Source organism: Gopherus evgoodei, chromosome 9 (genome assembly GCF_007399415.2).
Source record: "Gopherus evgoodei ecotype Sinaloan lineage chromosome 9, rGopEvg1_v1.p, whole genome shotgun sequence".
NCBI lineage: Eukaryota > Metazoa > Chordata > Testudines > Testudinidae > Gopherus > Gopherus evgoodei.
Window position 1 is genome coordinate 46,166,817 of NC_044330.1, and position 19,929 is coordinate 46,186,745.

The 19,929-nt window shown below is 42.7% G+C and overlaps 3 protein-coding genes across 11 annotated transcripts in view; 1 reads left to right on the plus strand and 2 right to left on the minus strand.

Annotated features, from left to right (window-relative positions):
• ANKMY1 (ankyrin repeat and MYND domain containing 1) overlaps positions 1 to 6,822 on the minus strand; it is a 64,248-nt gene extending 57,426 nt beyond the window's left edge. For 8 of the 9 annotated variants that reach the window (XM_030575949.1, XM_030575950.1, XM_030575947.1 and 5 more), the window contains exons 1-2: positions 6,634 to 6,822; positions 5,008 to 5,305 (exon numbers count right to left, since the gene is read on the minus strand). In XM_030575949.1, coding sequence (XP_030431809.1) covers positions 5,008 to 5,305; positions 6,634 to 6,656 — 321 coding nt within the window. In that variant the 5' untranslated portion in view covers positions 6,657 to 6,822. Of the gene's footprint in view, positions 1 to 5,007; positions 5,306 to 6,633 lie in introns of those variants that run through there. The other variant, XM_030575953.1, reaches the window with a different exon arrangement.
• An 8,162-nt stretch (positions 6,823 to 14,984) lies between these two features.
• Positions 14,985 to 16,839, plus strand: DUSP28 (dual specificity phosphatase 28). Its single transcript, XM_030576204.1, has 2 exons — positions 14,985 to 15,492; positions 16,684 to 16,839. Exons 1-2 carry the CDS (start codon positions 15,145 to 15,147, stop codon positions 16,813 to 16,815), a joined length of 480 nt encoding a protein of 159 aa, XP_030432064.1. The 5' UTR covers positions 14,985 to 15,144; the 3' UTR covers positions 16,816 to 16,839.
• A 2,959-nt stretch (positions 16,840 to 19,798) lies between these two features.
• The window catches only part of LOC115657653 (claudin-19-like), a 32,756-nt gene continuing 32,625 nt past the window's right edge, over positions 19,799 to 19,929 (minus strand). The window contains exon 5 of the mRNA XM_030575732.1: positions 19,799 to 19,898. Within this exon, the coding sequence (XP_030431592.1) occupies positions 19,799 to 19,898 (100 nt within the window). The remainder of the gene's footprint in view (positions 19,899 to 19,929) is intronic.

Below are 19,929 nucleotides of genomic sequence, written 5' to 3' on the forward strand. Positions count from 1 at the left end.
GGAGCAGCACAGGGAGTCTGCCAAGAGCATGGACGGAAAAGAGCTCTGAATGGCCAGAGCAACGGAGCACCTGCAGGGGACCTGGAAAGCCAAGGTCACTTAGAGAAAACATAAGAGAAAACAGTTATAACTCTGATTTCATTCTTTACTCTCCTTGTTCCAGAGAAGGTGTTAATAGGTAGGTCAATGTTCCCAAATTCATTCCTCTAAACAGGGCCCAAGCCCTTTGGGAAGGCTTCACTTCGTACATTTATGGCCAGTGGAAAGAAATACAGATGGCAGCAACTAAGTCTTGGATGGGGGTCTCATATTAAACAACATCTTTGCTATGTGCCTGGAGGAAAGATGGTATTGAACTGTTCTTACTAATATTACATTTCTTTCCTTAAAGCAACATATTGCCACTGCAGTTTTTATAGCCCAATGTCTCAAAGGAAAAGAAATTTACTTTCCTGTTAGTGCTTCAAAAGATCACACAGATATGGTATAGAAAGGTACCAAAGCCTTCTAATGACTCGACATTGGCCACAGCCCAGCAGTGAAGTGTCATCAACCTAACAGTTTTAATTTAATTCATACAAAGCAAAACCTGAAAACACTGATTTATCAAATACTCTGATCTCCAAGACAACTAGTGCAAGAATTCTCACAATTTCTTAGCAAGACAACACCGAAGTGGGTGAGGTAATATCTTTTAATGGACCGACTTCTATTGGTGAGGAAGACAATCTTTCAAGTTTACAGAGAGCTCTTCTTCAGGTCTGGGGATTTCTAATAATTTCTAAGTCAGGCAGCCATTTATGTAGGTTTGCCAGGCGTCTATTTTTTGACTGGAACACTCAGTCAAAAAGGGACCCTGGTGGCTCAGCAGTGCTGACCGGGCCGCTAAAAGTCTGGTCGGTAGCGCAGCAGGGCTGAGGCAGGCTCCCTGCCTGCCGTGGCTCCATGCAGCTCCCGGAAGTGGTCTGCATGTCTGGCTCCTAGGTGCAGGAGCTGCCAATGGGAACTGCAGCAACGGCGCCTGTGAGTGCAAGCAGCACACAGAGCCCCCTAGCCCGTCCACCTTGGAGCTGGACATGCTGGCTGCTTCCGGGAGCCACCTGAGGTAAGCGCCACCCAGAGCCCACATCCCTCTCCCCCCCAGCCACCTCCCAGATCCAAATTCCCCCCACCCCCGGAGCCTGTACTCCACACCCGCTCCTGCAACCCAGCTCCCCACCCCAGCCCATAGCCCCCTCCCACACTCTGAACCCCCCAGCCCCAGCCACTTTCTGCACACCAAACCCCTCATCACCAGCCCCACTCCAAAGCCTGCACCCTCAGTCGGAGCCCCCACCCCATCCCGCAGCCTAACCCCCTGCCCCACCTCAGAGCCCCCACCCACATCCTGAACCCCTCATTTGTGGCCCCACCCCAGAGCCCACTCCCCCAGCCAGAGCTCTCATCCCCTCCTGCACCCCAACACCCTGCCCCAGCCCCCTGAATGTAATGAAGATGGGGGAGAGCAAGTGAGTGGGGGGGGAGAGATGGGGTAACCAGGAGTGGAGTGAGCGGGAGTGGAGCCTCAGAGAAGGGGTGGGGCAGGAGCAAGGCCTCAGGGAAGGGCGGGGCAGGAGTTGGGGCAAGGGTGTTCAGTTTTGTGTGATTAGAAAATTATATATGAGGAATTTCTCAAGAAATCTTTTTCACATCTAATTTAACAGGGTCAAAGTCCATCTTATAAATAGCAAGTTATGGCTAACTACATAGAAACTTCAACACTCCACAATAATATTCAGTATATTCACAGAAAAAAAGGAGAGAGAAATGTTAATTTTTATGTTTTCATGGGGTATGAACACATAACCTTTATAATATAAGGCAGATGGACACATCCTCCACTAGGCTACATCCACAGGAAATTACAGTGATTAAATTAGCAAGAGAACTGCTCATCTGATCAATGAATGCAACAGAAACATATTGAGAATTACTAACATTAATAAAAATGGAACATAAGAGATATTGTTCAAACAAGGTGAGATCCCCACTCCAATCCAGGATCTATCTGCTTGCAAAATTTCATTAAAATTACTGTATATTAGTTTTAATTCAATGAAAAGTTGTGGTTCTGCAAGGTGCTAAACATATGCCGGAACTGGAACTAAAATTAATTTTTCTGCTAAATGATTAAATTTAATTATGCATCAAAAATGTAGCGATCTATTGGACAAAGGGAAGAGATATAAGCAGAATACACTCTTAACTAGATTTGAAGTCACTAGCTTTGAAATAGCAATAAGCTACACCATAGTTGGTATCCATGGAAATTTTATGTATTATTTTCAGGAAAAATATACTGAAAATTGCAAAAAAAATAAATAAATAAAGCAAATACAGGTTACAGCGTTCAGGCCATTCCCTAGTTCACAGCAAGACCAATATGCTTGCATGTATTACCTGATTTATGGGACAGACTAGCCCTGCAGGTGGTTAGAAAAATATGTTTGCTCTTGCAGGGTTTTTGATGAGGCTTTTCTTTACAGGAAAATGGGCCTACAGAGTTACAGGGGCTGTGAAGGCACATGGAGAAAGGATTCCCTAGATCTACAGACCCAGGAGCCATCTCCATAGATGGCTGCCCCTGCCCCTTCCCCTTTCCCCTCCACCCCCAGCAGCTCACTGGGCCTTCCACTCTGCTACCAGCTGCAGTGACCTCTCCCATGTCTCACTCTTTAGTAACATTAGGCTCTTAGTAAATATTCTCATTGTTATTTATAGCACTTTACAGTTTGAACACATGGACAAATGTTAGTCATTTATCATAGCATCTGCATGAGATAAGCAAGCATTATGCTAATTTTTAAAGCATAAAAACAGACATCTTATCATGCACTCTCACACCACTTATTTGCATCACAAGAATGCTACTATACCTATTTACAGACAGTGAAACCAATACAGAGACAAACATCCTGATCCTGTGCCCGTGCATACCCAAAACTACCAGCAAAGCTGTTGGGATATCTACATATGCCGGGAGCATAGATAGGGACCTAACTGATGTGCTCAGAGCTGCACAGCAAGTCAATGACAGAACTATGATTAGGAGACAGAGTTCCTAGTTCCCAGTCCTAGCCAACTACAAAATACTGCTTTATTACAGCAGTACTGACTGCGCCCCAGGTCCTAGATCAGGGCCTCATTGTGCTAGATGCTGTACAAAAATGGTTCTTGTTTCTCCATCGCAATTTCTGATGTAAATATCTGAGGGCAGTTAATAAGTTTCACAAATTCAGCAGGTACCACTAAGTGAACCTGGCATCTTCCCACCACAATGCAATCATCATCTAATACAGGGGTTCTCAAACTGGAGGTCAGGACCGCTCAGAGGGTCATGAGGTTATTACATGGGGGGTCGCAAGCTGTCAGCCTCCACCCCAAACCCCGCTTTGCCTCCAGCATTTATAATAGTGTTGAATATATTTTAAAGTGTTTTTAATTTATCGGGGGGGTCGCACTCAGGGGCTTGTTATGAGAAAGGGGTCACCAGTACAAAAGTTTGAGAAGCACTGTTCTAGTATGATAACTCTATAGATACTCGGACTGAGGCCATGCTAAACATTAGAAGTAACAGAACAAATTGATTTACCTGCAACCCTAAATCCTGTTTAATTTTTACTGTGATTATATTACTAGCCAGCAGGTGGAGACACAGAACCACTCTAGGAAGTAACAGTGGAACTATCTATCTAGTTTGGTGTAAGCAAGAGTAGCAGAAAGATGCAAGTGTAAGTAAACATTTGAATTTGTAGCATGTTTCCTTATATTTCTTCACGAGATGGGTTTGCAAACATAGACGCTCTAATACATTACAACTGTGTAACAGAGGGGTAAATTTGTGGTTATGTTTGACTAATCCATTGCACAGTAAACATTTTGAAAGTCTAATTCACACAAAGTCAGATCAAGTATAAAATGACAGTATCAGTGAGAGAAGAAGGATTTATTCAATGTAATATTTGTCCATAGCAGGCATGAATTTGAGCAAACTTCCCAAAAGACTAGAAGTATTAACTTTTAAGAGCATAGTTCTCCAGCAAAAAGTAACATGGGATGATCTCTATCCCATTTCGAGTAATCAGACTGATTTATCAAAAAGGCACTTCTCAACTACCCGACATCCTATATTAAATTCAAGACAAAGAAGCAGATGTTGGATTTTTGGAATGTACTGTGAAAGGAGAATACAGTAGAGCAATTAGGGGACCAAATGTTCAAGCCCAAAGTGCAAAAGGACAGTATGAAAATCAAGACCTAAAAGCTGAAACGGTGGCATGATCAAACTGCTAGCACTCAAAGGAAGAAATACTATAGTGAAATCTTGATTTCTTACTAAGATAATATTTGAATAAATGCCATTGATGGTAGCCTACAAGTAATGTCAGGTACATAAAATGACTATTAGCCAAACTTATATTGGCATTAACGAAAAGATGGCTGAATATCAGATTTTAAACTAATTTCCATCCTGCCTTAAAACTGAATGAATACTTAAACCTTAAAAGTTCTTCATTCAATATTAAAACCACAAGGACCAAAGCGAACGTAAACTAGTTTACCATTTCTGATATTTGGATCCCATGCAATTAATGTTTCATTGTGTAACTATTTGGCAACACAGTTAATTAAAGATAATGTCATGTGATGAAATCTCCAGGAATTCATCCAGGGACATACCTATTTTATGATAATAACTTTAGTTGAACTCCCAGTTTTAGCATGAGGAACAGTGCTAGCTGAACTTTCAGCATACTGTATTGTGTGCCATAAATACAGCATTTGTAAAAGGCAAAAATATACATCCTATTTAGCAGGCAGAGATTTATTTATTACACTTTTGTATATTGATTTGAAGAGTGAGAAACTTACCAATGTGTCTTCCTTGACATTGTTATGTTCAAATCAAACCTGCCATCAGATAGACATGCATTTAACGTAAAATTTAAATAGAATAAACCAGTTTACCTCACCATTGACCCATGAGAATTCTCCATAACCAAGCTTTAAATCAAACCCAAATTCCCCTTTGTAACTGGAACCATCTGGCCATTCCTGAATGCCACTTGTGAGTATGATCCTGTTACTGCTTAAGTCATCTTCAGTCAATTTCACTAACTGTTCATCATCCTCTTCAGTTTGAGATTCTTCCTTTTCGTCAAAGAGACTGGAACCTTGTTCAACATCATCTTCTGTTTCTTCTTGTCTGATCAGACTAAAACCTTGTTCATAATCACCTTCTGTATCTTCTTTGATCAGCCTGAAACTACATTCAGAAGGGGGACAAAATTCAAATCAGAATCCCAGACTAACACCAAATGAAGCTGCAACTATTTTGCTTCACACAGAATAAATAAATCTAACTCCAATATAACCATTCCAAACACACACTGTGTTTACTACACAATCCCTAATACTGATGATATATAAAATCAAGGCATACACTGAGGGGAAAGGGAAAGCAGAGGAAAAATTTTGTTCCATAAGTCCAGACTAAATAGGTTGCACATCTATAATGGGCCATTTTATAGAACAAGAATAGGTCTCCTTGTTAATATAAATGAGTTAATCAAACATAGGAGATCTATACACATTCATCATTAACACCTGCCATCAACATACCGGAATACTCTCTTCCAACACATACACGTACAAACTCTTCATGTACATCCTGACATAACCAACACCCTCACATGTACAATCCCACTTTCACATCACACTCCAAGGTACCCTCCTACTTGCAAGCAGACACATCCCTGAACACACATGCACTTCAAACACACCATGCATGTGGTTGCCAACCCTCCAGGATTGTCCTGGAGTCTACAGGGGGTGAGGGTAGGGACTTTTTGTACCTTTATATGAAAAGTTGTCAGTGATGCAGCCCTCGTGCCAATGTACTAGTGCTCACGTGCCCCTCCTGGTGATTTGAATTTGAGATCCCTTCTTTAATTAAAGATAATGTCATGTGATGAAATCTCCAGGAATTCATCCAACCAAAGTTGGTAACCCTACCCATGCATGGAGCATGGCACATGCATGTACAAACACCAAGCTCCTGCATGCCCTCTGCCACATGCATGTAAACACACACATACACACATATACTTCACATATCCAACACATTTACACATACACTTGGAATCCCTGCACACAACTGCACTTCCCCATGTGTGCGTATATGCCTTCCAACCCCATGCACAAACATGTGCTCCCACACGTGCATGCACACATTCCAAGAGCCTGCACACACATTCTCTGCCACATATGTGCGCACCCACAAACACGCCAACCCTACCATACATTGGTGTGTATGCATGGATTCTCTCCTGGACACACATGCAAGCTCTCACATGTGGGCACACACACACTCCAAGTCCTTGCGCACGCACAAGTAAAAGCACACACATGCCCATTCCCACACATGCTTGTGCACACACACACTCCAGCCCCGGCACGCACAAGTACTTCACACGCCCCACACACGTGCGCTCCCACACACACATGCTCTGCGCTCTCTGCCCTCCGCCCCAGCTGCAGGCGGGCCATGAGCCCGGGCTGGGCACAGGAAACCCCGAGCTCCCCGACACCCACCCAGCAGCTGCAGGTAGCTCCATCAGCTCGTCCCCCGGCAAAGCAGAGCAGCCCCGGCCAGTGACGCGGGCCCTACCACTGTTGGGACGGGGACGCTAGGGAGTGTAGCGCAGCGGTACCGCGGGGAGCAGCGGCGAGTACGGCATTAGATCCAGCGCAGAGCGGGGCACCGAACTACAACCGCCTGCAGCACAGCACGCTCCAACCCCCCTCCCCGCCAGCCCACATGGACTGTGCCAGAGTCCGGGTTTCCATGGAGACCCGTGTGTGTTTGTGAAACTGGCCTCGTCCTCGCTCGCCATTGGCCCCCTCCCTCCGTGGGGCGGCTTAGCAAGCCCCGCCCCCCCACAGTGCTGGCCCGGGGCCGGCCCTGCGAGGAGCGCGGCGCTTTTCCAGTGTGAGGCGGGGGTCGCTCCCTGCTGCAGGGCAGCGAGCAGGGGCGGTCGGGCGGGGACCCTTCCCTCTCTGGGCCCGCACCCTCTTATTTCACTCTCCTGCCCCCCAGCCCTGCCCTTCTCCTACCCCCTGCTCATTCCCCTCTCCTACCCCCCAGTCCTACCCCTGCTCATGCCCCTCTCCTACCCCCCGCCTTGTCCTTCTCCTTGCCCCTACTAATGACCCTCTCCTACCCCAAAGCCCTGCCCCCTGCTCATGCCCCTCTCCTACCCCCCAGCCCTGCCCTTCTCCTACCCCCTGCTCATTCCCCTCTCCTACCCCCCAGTCCTACCCCTGCTCATGCCCCTCTCCTACCCCCCAGCCCTGCCCTTCTCCTACCCCTCTCCTACCCCCCAGTCCTACCCCTGCTCATGCCCCTCTCCTACCCCCCAGCCCTGCCCTTCTCCTACCCCCTGCTCATTCCCCTCTCCTACCCCCCAGTCCTACCCCTGCTCGTGCCCCTCTCCTACCCCCCGCCTTGTCCTTCTCCTGGCCCCTACTAATGACCCTCTCCTACCCCAAAGCCCTGCCCCCTGCTCATTCCCCTCTCCTACCCCCCCAGCCCTGCCCCTCTCCTGCCCCCCTGCTCATTCTCCTGTCCTGCCCTGCCCCCCTGCTCATTTCCCTCTCCTACCCCCCCGCCTTGTCCCTCTCCTGCCCCCCTGCTCATTCCCCTCTCCAACCCTCCAGCCCTGCCCTTCTCCTACCCCCGGCTCATTCCCCTCTCCTACCCCCCAGTCCTACCCCTGCTCATGCCCCTCTCCTACCCCCCGCCTTGTCCTTCTCCTGGCCCCTACTAATAACCCTTTCCTACCCCAAAGCCCTGCCCCCCTCCTCATTCCCCTCGCCTACCCCCCAGTCCTACCCCTGCTCATTCCCCTCTCCTACCCCCCGCCTTGTCCTTCTCCTGGCCCCTACTAATGACCCTCTCCTACCCCAAAGCCCTGCCCCCTGCTCATTCCCCTCTCCTACCCCCCCAGCCCTGCCCCTCTCCTGCCCCCCTGCTCATTCTCCTGTCCTGCCCTGCCCCCCTGCTCATTTCCCTCTCCTACCCCTCCGCCTTGTCCCTCTCCTGCCCCCCTGCTCATTCCCCTCTCCAACCCTCCAGCCCTGCCCCTCTTCTGCTCTGGGGTCAGGCCCCTCTCCTGAACCCCAGATATTCCTCTGTCATGCCCTGTTCCTGTCCACTGTCCCCTTTCCCCCATGGCCATGCCTCTATCTTCCTGCATGTGCTTACTGGCCCCCTCTTGCTGTATGCCTTGGGCCTGCCTCAGGGCCATGCCACCCCCAGCACCAGTGCTGTGCTGACGCCTTTTACCCCATCACTGGCCGGGACGATGGCCTTGAGCAAAGAGGTCACTCATTCCTCAAAGCTCTTCCTTACGGCATGTGTGTCCTGGTATAGCGCCATGACAACACATGGCACATTGCAAACCTACTGTGTGCTGTGGTAACAGATCTGGGTGACACACCAGGCTCTCAACCCCATGGAGTAGTTTATGTTTACATGGAGACTGCAAGTTCTTTTGGGCCCAATCCATGTTCTAGGTACAGCACCATTTAAAGTTATGGGTGTCCCTAAACCTCTGACTTCCAGAAGCTAGGACTGGACAACAGGGGGAGGGATCACTTGCTAAAGTGCCTTTTTCTGTTCATTCCCTCTGAAGCTTCTGGCACTGGCCATGTCAGAAGACAGAATACTCGGCTATATGGACCATTGGTCTGTCCCCATGTGGCTAGTCTTATATAGAGCACTACACAAATGTTTCATGCTTTACTTCCAGCAGGGTGAAAGGTGCTTGGTGACACCCACTCAGACTGAGGCAAGCAGCAAGCATTGCTAACGGTGAGGGAGGAAGTTCATTAAACATTGCTCAAAATGCTCCCCAGCCAGCAGGACAGGTGTCCTTTCCATCCCTCCTCAACAGTTGCATTTCCCCGGTGATCATAGACATAGACAACTTTAGCTTCCCTCTCTCCCTCAAAACTAAAAATTGCAGGAAACACTGAGTTTGGAACAGAAGTTCATTTATTACACTACTAGTGGGATGGACAAATTTAATTATGGCACAAAACTACTCTTTGAAGCAATATTCAACATCTGTTATTTTATTATTTTTAACTTTACCCACACATAAAAAAGTTTTCTATTCCCCTGCTTATTCCCAAATGCCTCTCGCTCTGGCTTATAAGTGCCATCTGTAGAAAACTGGGGCCCTCTTTTTAACTCCTGCTCCCTCATTCAACTTTCTGAGTTCTCAGAAACCAGGAAACCACTCACCCCACACTCTACCTTCTGGGAGGTCATTAAGGGGCATTCATTCCAGACATAGCAGTTGCTTCTCCAGGCCAAGATTTGGGAGCAAAGAGCATGAAAAAAATGAAAAGTGTAACACCTTCTCTTTCACATAACAAAGGACAGGTAGAGGCCACGTCTACACTACAGCATAAAATCGAAATTATTAAAACCAGTTTTATAAAACTGGTTTTATAAAATCGATTTTACGCGTCCACACTAGGCCACATTAATTTGGTGGTGTGTGTCCATGGTCCTAGGCTACCATCGATTTCCGGAGCAGTGCACGCTGGGTAGCTCAGTAAAAGAATGAGACCAATAACTTCGATTTCCATCCACACTAACCCTAAATCAATAGAGTAATATCGATTTTAGGGTTACTCCTCTCGTTGGGGAGGAGTACAGAAATCGATTTTAAGAGCCCTTAAAATCGATTTAAAGTGCCTTGTAGTGTGGACGGGTACAGCGTTAAATCGATTTAACGGTGTTTAAATCGATTTAAAGCTGTAGTGTGGACCAGGCCAGAGAGAGACATGTATCTCCTGCTGCTTTTGCTCCTCTCTGTTGAACCTATGGATAACAATGCCGCCTCACAGATTCTTTTGCAACTGCACAATAGAAAGTAAAGCCTCAAATTCTTATGTTGCTAGGAAACCATACATGATTCCTTAGTAGGGCAAGGAGAGGTCATAGTTACTCATCATGCATGTAATCTATCCTTAGTGTGATATTATTAGGTTAACATGGAATATTTTTAAAGAGAACTCACAGCATTAGATTTTCAACTAGTAATAAACAATCCTACTAATTAATTTAGATTAAATCCTGCTTAAATTACAAGAGTACTGCTACTGAAGGTGGGGAGTTTGCTCACAAGAGTAAGGCAAGTAAAATTAGTCCTTCAGTCTTAATTGTGGACAAGAGCTTGTGAGGGTAAATTTTTTTTTTTCTAAAATGCAGGGTGTGGGATGGGGATCCAATTCAAATGTAAGAACAGTTCCAGGTTGGTGACCTGCTTTTTGAAAGAGTACTTGGGTTTATAACACCGTACATTAATAATCTCTTTTTTATTCTGTTTAAAAGTTTACAATCCCAAAATGAATCTCTGACATTCCACTTGGAATTACTTTGTAAATGCTATAATCTCCAGAGTCAAAGTTCATGATGGAAATCCATAATAGTGAGTCTATCAGGAAGAGAGACCAGCAAACAGGTAATAATCTAAAATCATTAGATCTGCATTAAATATCAAGGTGAGAGGCACTCTGTAAATATCTGAGATGGACTTACTATATAAGATGCAGTTTCAATATACAATTAGCAACTACTTCATTCAGAAATCAAATTGTTTCTATTACTGAGCAGAGCATTTGGTATAAGTCAAAATCATATTACTTCATTTGTTGTAAGAAGAAAGGGAAAGTTTTCCACAAACAAGTTACTACATGAGTAGTGAAACACATCCTTTTGCCCCAAACTTTGGAATTTAAGATAGGAGATAGAAACAAAACTACCCAAGATTTGCAAGAACAAATCCTAACAATAAAAGCATCTTTCTCCATTTCCAGGAGGGTCTGCAAAGGAAAGTAGTGAACCATCTGTCAAACATTCACAGACATTAGAAGTTTCATTTAAAGTAGGGGTACTGATATCTAAATTGGCTGAGGCTCAGAAGAGACTAAAGAAATCAAATCAGCAGTAAAACAGAACCTTGCTAAAATACAACAGTTAATAGAGCCTAGGCCAAAAAAAAGTTCTCACCTGTGAAAAATTTATTCAAAGCTGAAATATAATAATTAAATTTCAGTTTAGAAATATGAGCTGCTTAACATAGGGGAAGTCCAATGAAAAATGAAAAGATATTTTGATGGCCAAGCTTCTGATAAGGAGTAAGAAGTCGGAAATCAGGTATTTGTGTTGTATGTCTCTGATAAACAGCTCTTTCCGAAAACCAGTTGGGAGGATCCCTAATATAAAATGGACAAGGCTAGTCCATCAGTATACTTGTTTTGGGTTTAGGATGAAAAACGGGAGGTGAATCAATGGTTGCATGCTATGCAGCTGAAACCATGTGGCGCAAAGGACAGAAGTGAAGGATATTTGTTTTGTTTCAGGCATTGATCACCATGAGAGGCATAATATACACTGCACTGAAGTCAATTAAATTTGGAATACAGCAGAGGAACGAGACAGTAATTGTACATGTGGGGAAACTGCCACCCTAGCCTATGATTCCCAGGTAATCATGCAGGAAAGTCCTACAGTGTTCTGGTACAGACTGGACTGCAGCCAAGGTGGAGGATCCTGCAGCACAAGCAACTCGCAGGAGCAGGGACTTGGACTAGAGGCCCTAAAAGTGGCGGTGTGTTTAAATGGGATGGTAATGGCTAACCTAACCATTTATAGCGTGCAGCTAACACATGCAGGAAATATTACAGTAACTTTAACAGATCATCAAACTACTGCCCATGAATCCACCTACCATGCCAGGAAAATGACTGAGACTTTGACCTTCTCTCCGAATGTGATTAAGGATTGGCAGAGTACCACTACCATTCCTGAACATACTAGAGCAGGGGTAGGCAACCTATGGCATGCATGCCAAACACGGCACACAAGCTGATTTTCAGTGGCACTCACACTGCTGGGGTCCTGGCCACTGGCCTGGAGGGCTCTGCATTTTAATTTAATTTTAAATGAAGCTTCTTAAACATTTTAAAAACCTTATTTATTTTACATACAACAATAGTTTAGTTATATATATTATAGACTTATAGAAAGAGACCTTCTAAAACATTAAAATGTATTACCAGCACGCAAAATCTTAAATTAGAGTGAATAAATGAAGACTCGGCACACCACTTCTGAAAGATTGCCGACCCGTGTACTAAAGTAACTATGCCTCCTACTCTGGAATTGAAGCAAGATGGTAAACCATGCCCAGAAACAGAAGCAGGACTTGGCAATGGACTAGTGATAAATTGTGAACATCAGATTATGTATAACAATGCACAGTACCAAATTATACCTGTGATATTGAATTTAACCAATTTTATATTACCACAGCAGCTCTGTCAAGCAAAATATTATGCACTTCTAAATGCAATGATAGCAAAAGAGGTGCAAAATTTCAGACAGTCAATGGATGGGATGGAATTGGAGGAAATGTGGTTGCCTGAGAAGGGAAAGAGTCGGGGAAGAAAGATAAAGATACATGAACAGTATTAGGAGTTGGGGCATCGAGAACTTCAGCATGGAATCATATGGATATGACAGTATGGCCATTCTTATGATGCCATTCACACAATCCCCTTCTACTGGCTTCAACCATATCCATTATTATGGTCACTACAGTTATTTCCATTGCTGTTATGCCACCAATACTCCAGGAGCACACTGCTTCAGTTCCACCCATTCCCAGGACTCAACCAGCTTACAGTTCCAAAACATATCCAATAGACATGCCTTTCCCATGGCTTCTGGATATCCAGCCAATCATTCCTCCATTCAGATTATTCCCTAGCACAATCCACACAATCACTTATCTCAGTTCAGTGGAAAAATTGACATAAGAAACAAGGTTCCAGACATCTAACACCTATATACTGCACAAGACCACTACAAAGCATGGGTTGGAAGAGAACACACAAAACAACATGAACTAAAGATGATATTGATCAGTGCAAGATCTACCATTAACAAACAATAAACAATCCATGACCTCATCAGTGACAAAGCACCCAATATAAGCTGCATCACTGAGACCTGGCTGAATGACACCATGAGCCTGTGCTAGCCCACCTTTTCCCAGCCCCAAGATACATGGACCATCACAGCCTCAGACAGGACAAGAAGGCAAGTGGCGCTGCATTCATCTTCTCTGCAAACATCAAATCCAAGAGACGTGCCTAGATAAGACAAGTTCATACAAATTAAATCTTTACACGAGTGCATGAAGTGCAAATTTTGCTCAATACAACAAGCTATGTATTTCACCCTGCTCACTGCACCACTGTGATGGGATCCCCAGGGTGGAGCCCGGGACCATGGGACCGCTATGCCCTCTTAACTCTCTCTAGCCTGGGCTATCTCTCACAAGGCCTTGCTAATGACCAGCCGCAACCCCCTTCAGGTGCTGTTATCAGTCAGCACAACCACATGTGGAGTCCCCCCACCCAGCTAGATTGCATGAACGCTTCCAGGGCCACTCATGAATCACACAGAGAAAGGCACTGGCCGAATCCCTGCAGCTCCCAGCACTGTAGCTCAGGAATATACTATCTTGCACTGCTCAAGATGGGCAGTGCAAATTTATTAATTGGTTCACCACTTCATCAATGGAAAATGGACATACACTAGCCTTTGCAAACCTGAGCAGATTTGCCACTCACTTCAGGCAAACTCACTGGTAAAGATAAACAGTTAAACAAATGTACTGACTGCAAAAGATAGATTTTAAGTGATATTAAGCGATAGGCAAAAAGGCCACACAGTTTCTGAAACCTGGGGACTGCGGCATACCATGGCTCTGGGAACTGGAGTTGGGGTGGGGGAACCGCCAACAAACTCTACATTAAGACACTGATAACTAACACTAAGGAACTAACTATATACAACCAGATAAAGAACGAACTTGCTGAGCAAGAGCTAAGGGAAGTTCCAGCCACCATCACTGGCGGTAAGAAGAAACTGAAGGGGTGGCAGGTTGGCAGGGATATATACTAGGCACCATGAAGGTGCGACACCAAGGCGCACCCAGGCCAACCCAAAGGATGCTGCTAGGGGAAAAATCTTCCATCCAACATGCATGCATGCGTGCACACACCTAATTGGAATGGACATGAATAAGCACTCGAAGAAGTAATAGTTTTTACAAAGAATCATATCAACATTAATTAACCCTTGTAATACTCATGGGAGATAGGTAAATAAGTATTTTATGCATCTGATGGAGAAACGGAAACAGAGAGGTCAAGTATTTTCCAAGGTTGCATGGCAAACAACTGGCGTGGGCAGGATTAGAACTCAAATTGTTGTCTCCTAGTCTCTGCACTTTTCAATCCATCACCTTTTACAATATCATATAATATCTTGTATTATTATAGTACCTTTCATTATATCATTTCTATGCTCACTTTTTATCCACAAAAAGTGCAGAATGATTGAAAACTTTTATCCGCAAACATTCTGTAAATTTCAGAATGCTGTGCTGAGCAAGATGGGTGTGCTGTTTTTCTATTAACATTAGCATTTTAGAAAATACTCCACACTCCTAAAAACAATCCACTGTTCTGGATTTGGTGCAACATATTCTATTTGCTTCAAGTTCATTTTATTCCTACTTGGTCAATATTTCAGGGGTTACAGTAGTATTACTTTCTGAATAAGCAGTAGTCCTGGCGTAGATTAATTAATTTTTGTGTTGAGAGCTACAAAATTGTTGCAGAAATTGGTGCATTCAAATGTCTAAACTGTTCTACGAGTGCTCTGTAGGCTCTGACGTGTTTTAATTTCTCAAATGTTTCTATTACACTATAGCACTAGGACCTGAAGGAATCCTTTAGTTCTGGTACAGTAAATGTAGAATAAATATAGCAGACAGATGGCTAAGGAACAGGACAGCAGAAACAAGCCAAAGTGCTGCTGGAAACAAACTGCACTTTCAGTTAATCAGGGTTTAAGTATCATTTTGTCTTCTGCCACAGTCCTTAATGCTTCTTATCAAAAGCAACCTATAAAAGTGTCAGAGGGCAGTGGTAACACTGCACCCTTTGTTGCCAATGTTACAGCTCTGTAAGATCACAGACTCTTTGCTAATCAGTAATTCTAGATCAGCCTGCAACAAAGAACTCCTCACTCAAGAGGGAGTTACATTCTGTATTAATGTCTCCAGGCAGCAGCCATTCCCGGGCCTTCACCACATCCGAAGCCTGCGCGTTCCTGTTTTTGATGACCCTTTGGAGGACTTGTATAAGTATTTTGAACAGTGCAACAATGCCATAGAGGACACAGTACGAAGTGGTGGAAAATGCTTAGTCTACTGTAAAAATGGCCGCAGCAGATCTGCAGCGATCTGCACTGCCTATCTGATGAGACACCAAAATCTCACTCTAAAGGATGCCTTTGAGGTACTGTACTCATGCTCAAAAGTTATACCTCTTATGTTTGATAAGAAATTAATTTCAAATTATGTTATGAATAATGACCCAATTCCTAAGACCACAAGAAACAAACAATAAAGGAGACAGCATTCCTACCTGAAGAAAATAAGCACCTGGAGATAAAACTATTTAAATTGCTTTACTGAACTTGGACACATATGAGTGCCATTATTGACAATACTGACAAAATCTAATGTAGTTTGACAGATGCATTTTGGTGTCCTTAGCCTATTTTATTTATGTATTAAAGCAGGGTAAATCTTGCTTTTTTAATCTTTTCCAATTTTATTCACAAATTATCTGAACATTTTCAAATTTATTCACTTGAAATCCTGTGAATTTTATTGGACTGTGGTTTATAGGCAGTTTAAGAATATTCAGCATTCCAAATCTGAGCTGTTATGATTGGACACAATCCCATGCTAAATTTCTGGTCCCTGACTGGACATGGGAAGCTTTTAAAATTAGGTTTCTGGAACAAATACAATTACAAAGTCCAACATTCTTTAAGAAAACACAGCAGAATATTCGCAGAAAGTTGGCAGTTTCTGTGAACATTCCTGATTGTATTTGCAAATCGATGGCAAATGAATGTAAAATGAAGTGCAGACAGAGAAAGCCACTCTGTGAAAAAAATCAAGCAAATTTGTGCAGATATCACTTGGCAGTGTTAATCCTGATCTCCTTCATAGCATTGTTATCTATGTAATAGCCAAACATTGCAGAGAGACAATATTTATTGTTCCTGATAAACAGTTCCTTAGATAATAATAATGCCCTACTAATAATGCCTCAACTTTGATTTGGAGTGCCCACAAAGTGGGGCTCAGTGTATATGTGCTTTCAGCCTTGGCCTTTCTACTAGACCTACCAGAAAAGTTACTAATTAAGATGATTGTCATGTTGATGCCACTTCACTAAGAACTGGACTAACCCTCACTTCCCAGATACAACCGATCAGATTACTCAAAAAATGATACCATGTATTCTTTGGCATATGCAAAATATATACAAAACAAGAATATTTCACAGTTATTCCCACATAGAAATATCAAAATCGACTTTCTCAGAAGTCATGGGGGGCGGAGGAGGAGGAATATCTTGCCTGATTTCCTGCACAATTTCTACTACACATGCAATGTTTGTCACTTTTTCTAGTCTGTGAAGACTGCCAGACCAGGAGTAGAGCCCAACACAGGATTCTGGACTCAGCTGCAGCGGTATGAAGAATATTTACAGACTCAGCATCAGTTGGGTCATTCTTCTGAAAAAATGATTTCTTCCAAATAAATATAATTCTGACTGAAATTTTCTTTTTCAAAGTTTTAAACACAATTGCTTCTAAAAGGCCTAGCAGGGCTGCAAAACCAACTAGAAGAACATAAAACATCCAGCCTTCTCAATTTATTTTTGAGGTTTGCATGACATTCAGATTCTGCAGATTAAACAGATGTTTAAAAGAATTCTAAACTTTATGGGTGCAAAGATAATCTTCCAAATGTGAACAGAGTGTAACCAAAGCAGTATTATTTTCCTCGATCCTGTAAACAGCCTACAACGACATGAGGTGTGAATTTCCTCATTCAGCTCACTGAGGTGCTAACTTTAAAGTGTAATGAAGACTCTAAGTATTTAACTGTTGATCATTTTAGCAGATGGAATTGGAGTAGGAGAGCAGCCCGCAGGTGGCGGAAATTGATGCAGGGAAAAAGGTGCAGAGTGAAGCAAGGAAGAGAAATGAACAGGGAAGAGAGACAAACATAAAGGATAGGGAAGGAAGAAAAACAAAGGGAAAATATAGTGGTGCAGTCCTAATGGTGAGCATATGTTCCCATTGAGTGATGCTACATATGACAATAGGATACTGAATAAATAACTTTTCATCACTAAATACAGGCTATATTCTACTCTTGATCTTGGTACAAAGCTCCCAATGACATCAGTGGGAGAACTACTGTGCCTAGAACAGTATATAGTTCAAATCTGTACCCCATCCATTGGGCAATAATTAAAAGTGCAATTTGGCCTCTCCACAAAATAAGTTTGACAACCCTCACCTACTTGTTGATGAGTAGGTCTAGAACTAGAATAGAGGGGCACTGCAGACTACAGGCTGAATACTAGCAGGGTTCTGTGTGGGAAGTTTACAAAGCTACTGTTCATTCTATGCCTGAATTAGCTGAGTTTTCCCTTGTTTTCAGCAGTACTGAAATATCCATCACAATATTAAAACAATTAAATGATACAAAGGGGAAGAAACTGGCATTATAACATAATCTCCATCCATTCTATTACCATTTACTAAGCCAAATGAGATTTAACAGTCCCCAAACTGACTTACTGAATAGATCACCAGGGTATAAAAGAACATGCTATATCACACATACAAAACAATGTTTCTGCTAAGAGCCCTTATACGATTTCATAGGAAATATGTTATCTGGGTACATTGGACAGATAGAATTTACTACTCAGGCTACATTTAAATTTAATCATGGGGCTCAACATCAGACAAAAGTAGAGGATTATTTTGTTGAACTGTTAATGTTAATACATTTGAAATTTAAAAAACAATTATGAAAGCTGCGAAATTATCAATGTGAAATTTCATTTGGCATTGCTCAGCCAACCAATGTAATTTTTACAAAGGTTAGCTGATCTTCAGTGACTAGATGCTTATACAATACAAAGGATGTTCCCAGCAGTAGGGTAACTTGAGATGAAAATGCTAATAACTGAAAGTTACAACAATAAAATTACTGCAGAACAGAGCTACTGTTTGAATTAGACAATTGTAATACAATGGTTTTTTTCAGGTTTCAAGTGTAAATGGATTTTTTTTTAATCCACAAAACAATAAGTAACAAAGTAATCAATGATTTGGGAATAAGGCATCAGATAGATAATGCATCCCTTTATTAGATGGCTTCTCCATTCCTGCCTGTTTGCAGTATTCCTTGTATATTATTCTATTTGTATATTTGCCATCTACTGGACAAGGATTTTAGTGTGTTGTGTTCTGCAATTTTTTTTTTAAAAGTTCCACTACAAATCCCACATACTAGACCAGTGACTCTCAAACTTATTTGATCGTGCGCCCCTCTTCTTTGTGTCTATAGTAGTTGATGTGACCCCTCCCTCACCCCCACCCATGCCAAACAAGTATCTATACCAATGTGCATGGCAGCAGTGCTTCACTTGAATCAATTTTGGCTTCTTTGTTTTTCACTTGAGTTAGGGGGTTTTCTGTTGCACGAATGAGCCAGAAGAGCAAAAGCAAAACTGCAATTGTGATCCATGCTTACAATTAAATATCAGAGGGGTAGCCATATTAGTCTATATCCACAAAAACAACAAAAAGTTCGGTTTCACCTTTGGGTTTTTTCCCAGGAAAGCTTATGCCTAAATAAATCTGTTAGTCTTTAAGGTGCCACTGGACTCCTCGTTGTTTTTACAAAGCAAACAGATTAATGTGCAGATGGCCATGACTTTTTATAATGTTATGCAAACTTAACAGAAATCCATCAAAATGCACAGAGCCACCTACAGGCAAATGCAGAGCGCCATCTGAGGACCTAATATGTCTGGAAGAATCAGTTTTGCTAGTTAGTCATCGCTGTGGGTAAAATGTGCACAGTAAGTTTTTTTCCCCTAAAGCTTCTCACCCCACCCCAAATACATTCCAGACACCTCAGGTGGGTGTGCCCCCCCAGTTTGAGAACCTCTGTACTAGACATAATGTGAATATCAATAATATGTCTTTAAGTGCACACATAATAAAATTAATGTTTCATTAATACTGTCTATAACAACTTTAATTAAGAACTGCAAATCACTCAAAGGTTAATTCTTATTTACTCTTAAAAGCTAAAACATTTAAAAAAATAGGAAGCTGAAGTATTAAAATTACAGTAAATTTTACAACACTAGTTTTATTGAGCTGTGATTAGTTGCAGCATGTCAGTTTCACTGTTTGAGCAAGTCAAAAATAGATTAACAATTACTCTTGGTTTGTTGTCACCATACGTTATGGCTTTGTTTTGCTTGGCTTGTCAGTCAACAAGATATCTCCATGTGGCAATATCTTTCCAGAAACGTAACTGTTTCCATTTTCAAAATATTCCAAAATAGAAGGAAGTATTAAAACATATAACAACCTCTATACTGAGATCAAGATTGCAAACTGAACTAGAACACTCAAAAATTAGTTTATCTTTTTATTTGGATTGACAAGATGTTAACGTACAAACAATTAAAAAAATAAAAGAAGAGTTTACACATAATCTTTGGATGTTGTGACTGTATCAGAATTTTTGGTGTAAATGCGTGGCTGATGAGCTGCCTGGCCAGCGGAGTAGTCATACTTGCGGTCGCTGTAATTAACAAAAACAAATGGTAAATGAT

Bases quoted from the DNA above. Each gene is read 5' to 3' on its own strand.
- DUSP28 (XM_030576204.1), top strand. From the start codon at position 15,145: ATGTTACAGCTCTGTAAGATCACAGACTCTTTGCTAATCAGTAATTCT. The intron at 15,493-16,683 runs GTACTGTACTCA...CACTTTTTCTAG, and splicing joins CTCTAAAGGATGCCTTTGAG to TCTGTGAAGACTGCCAGACC.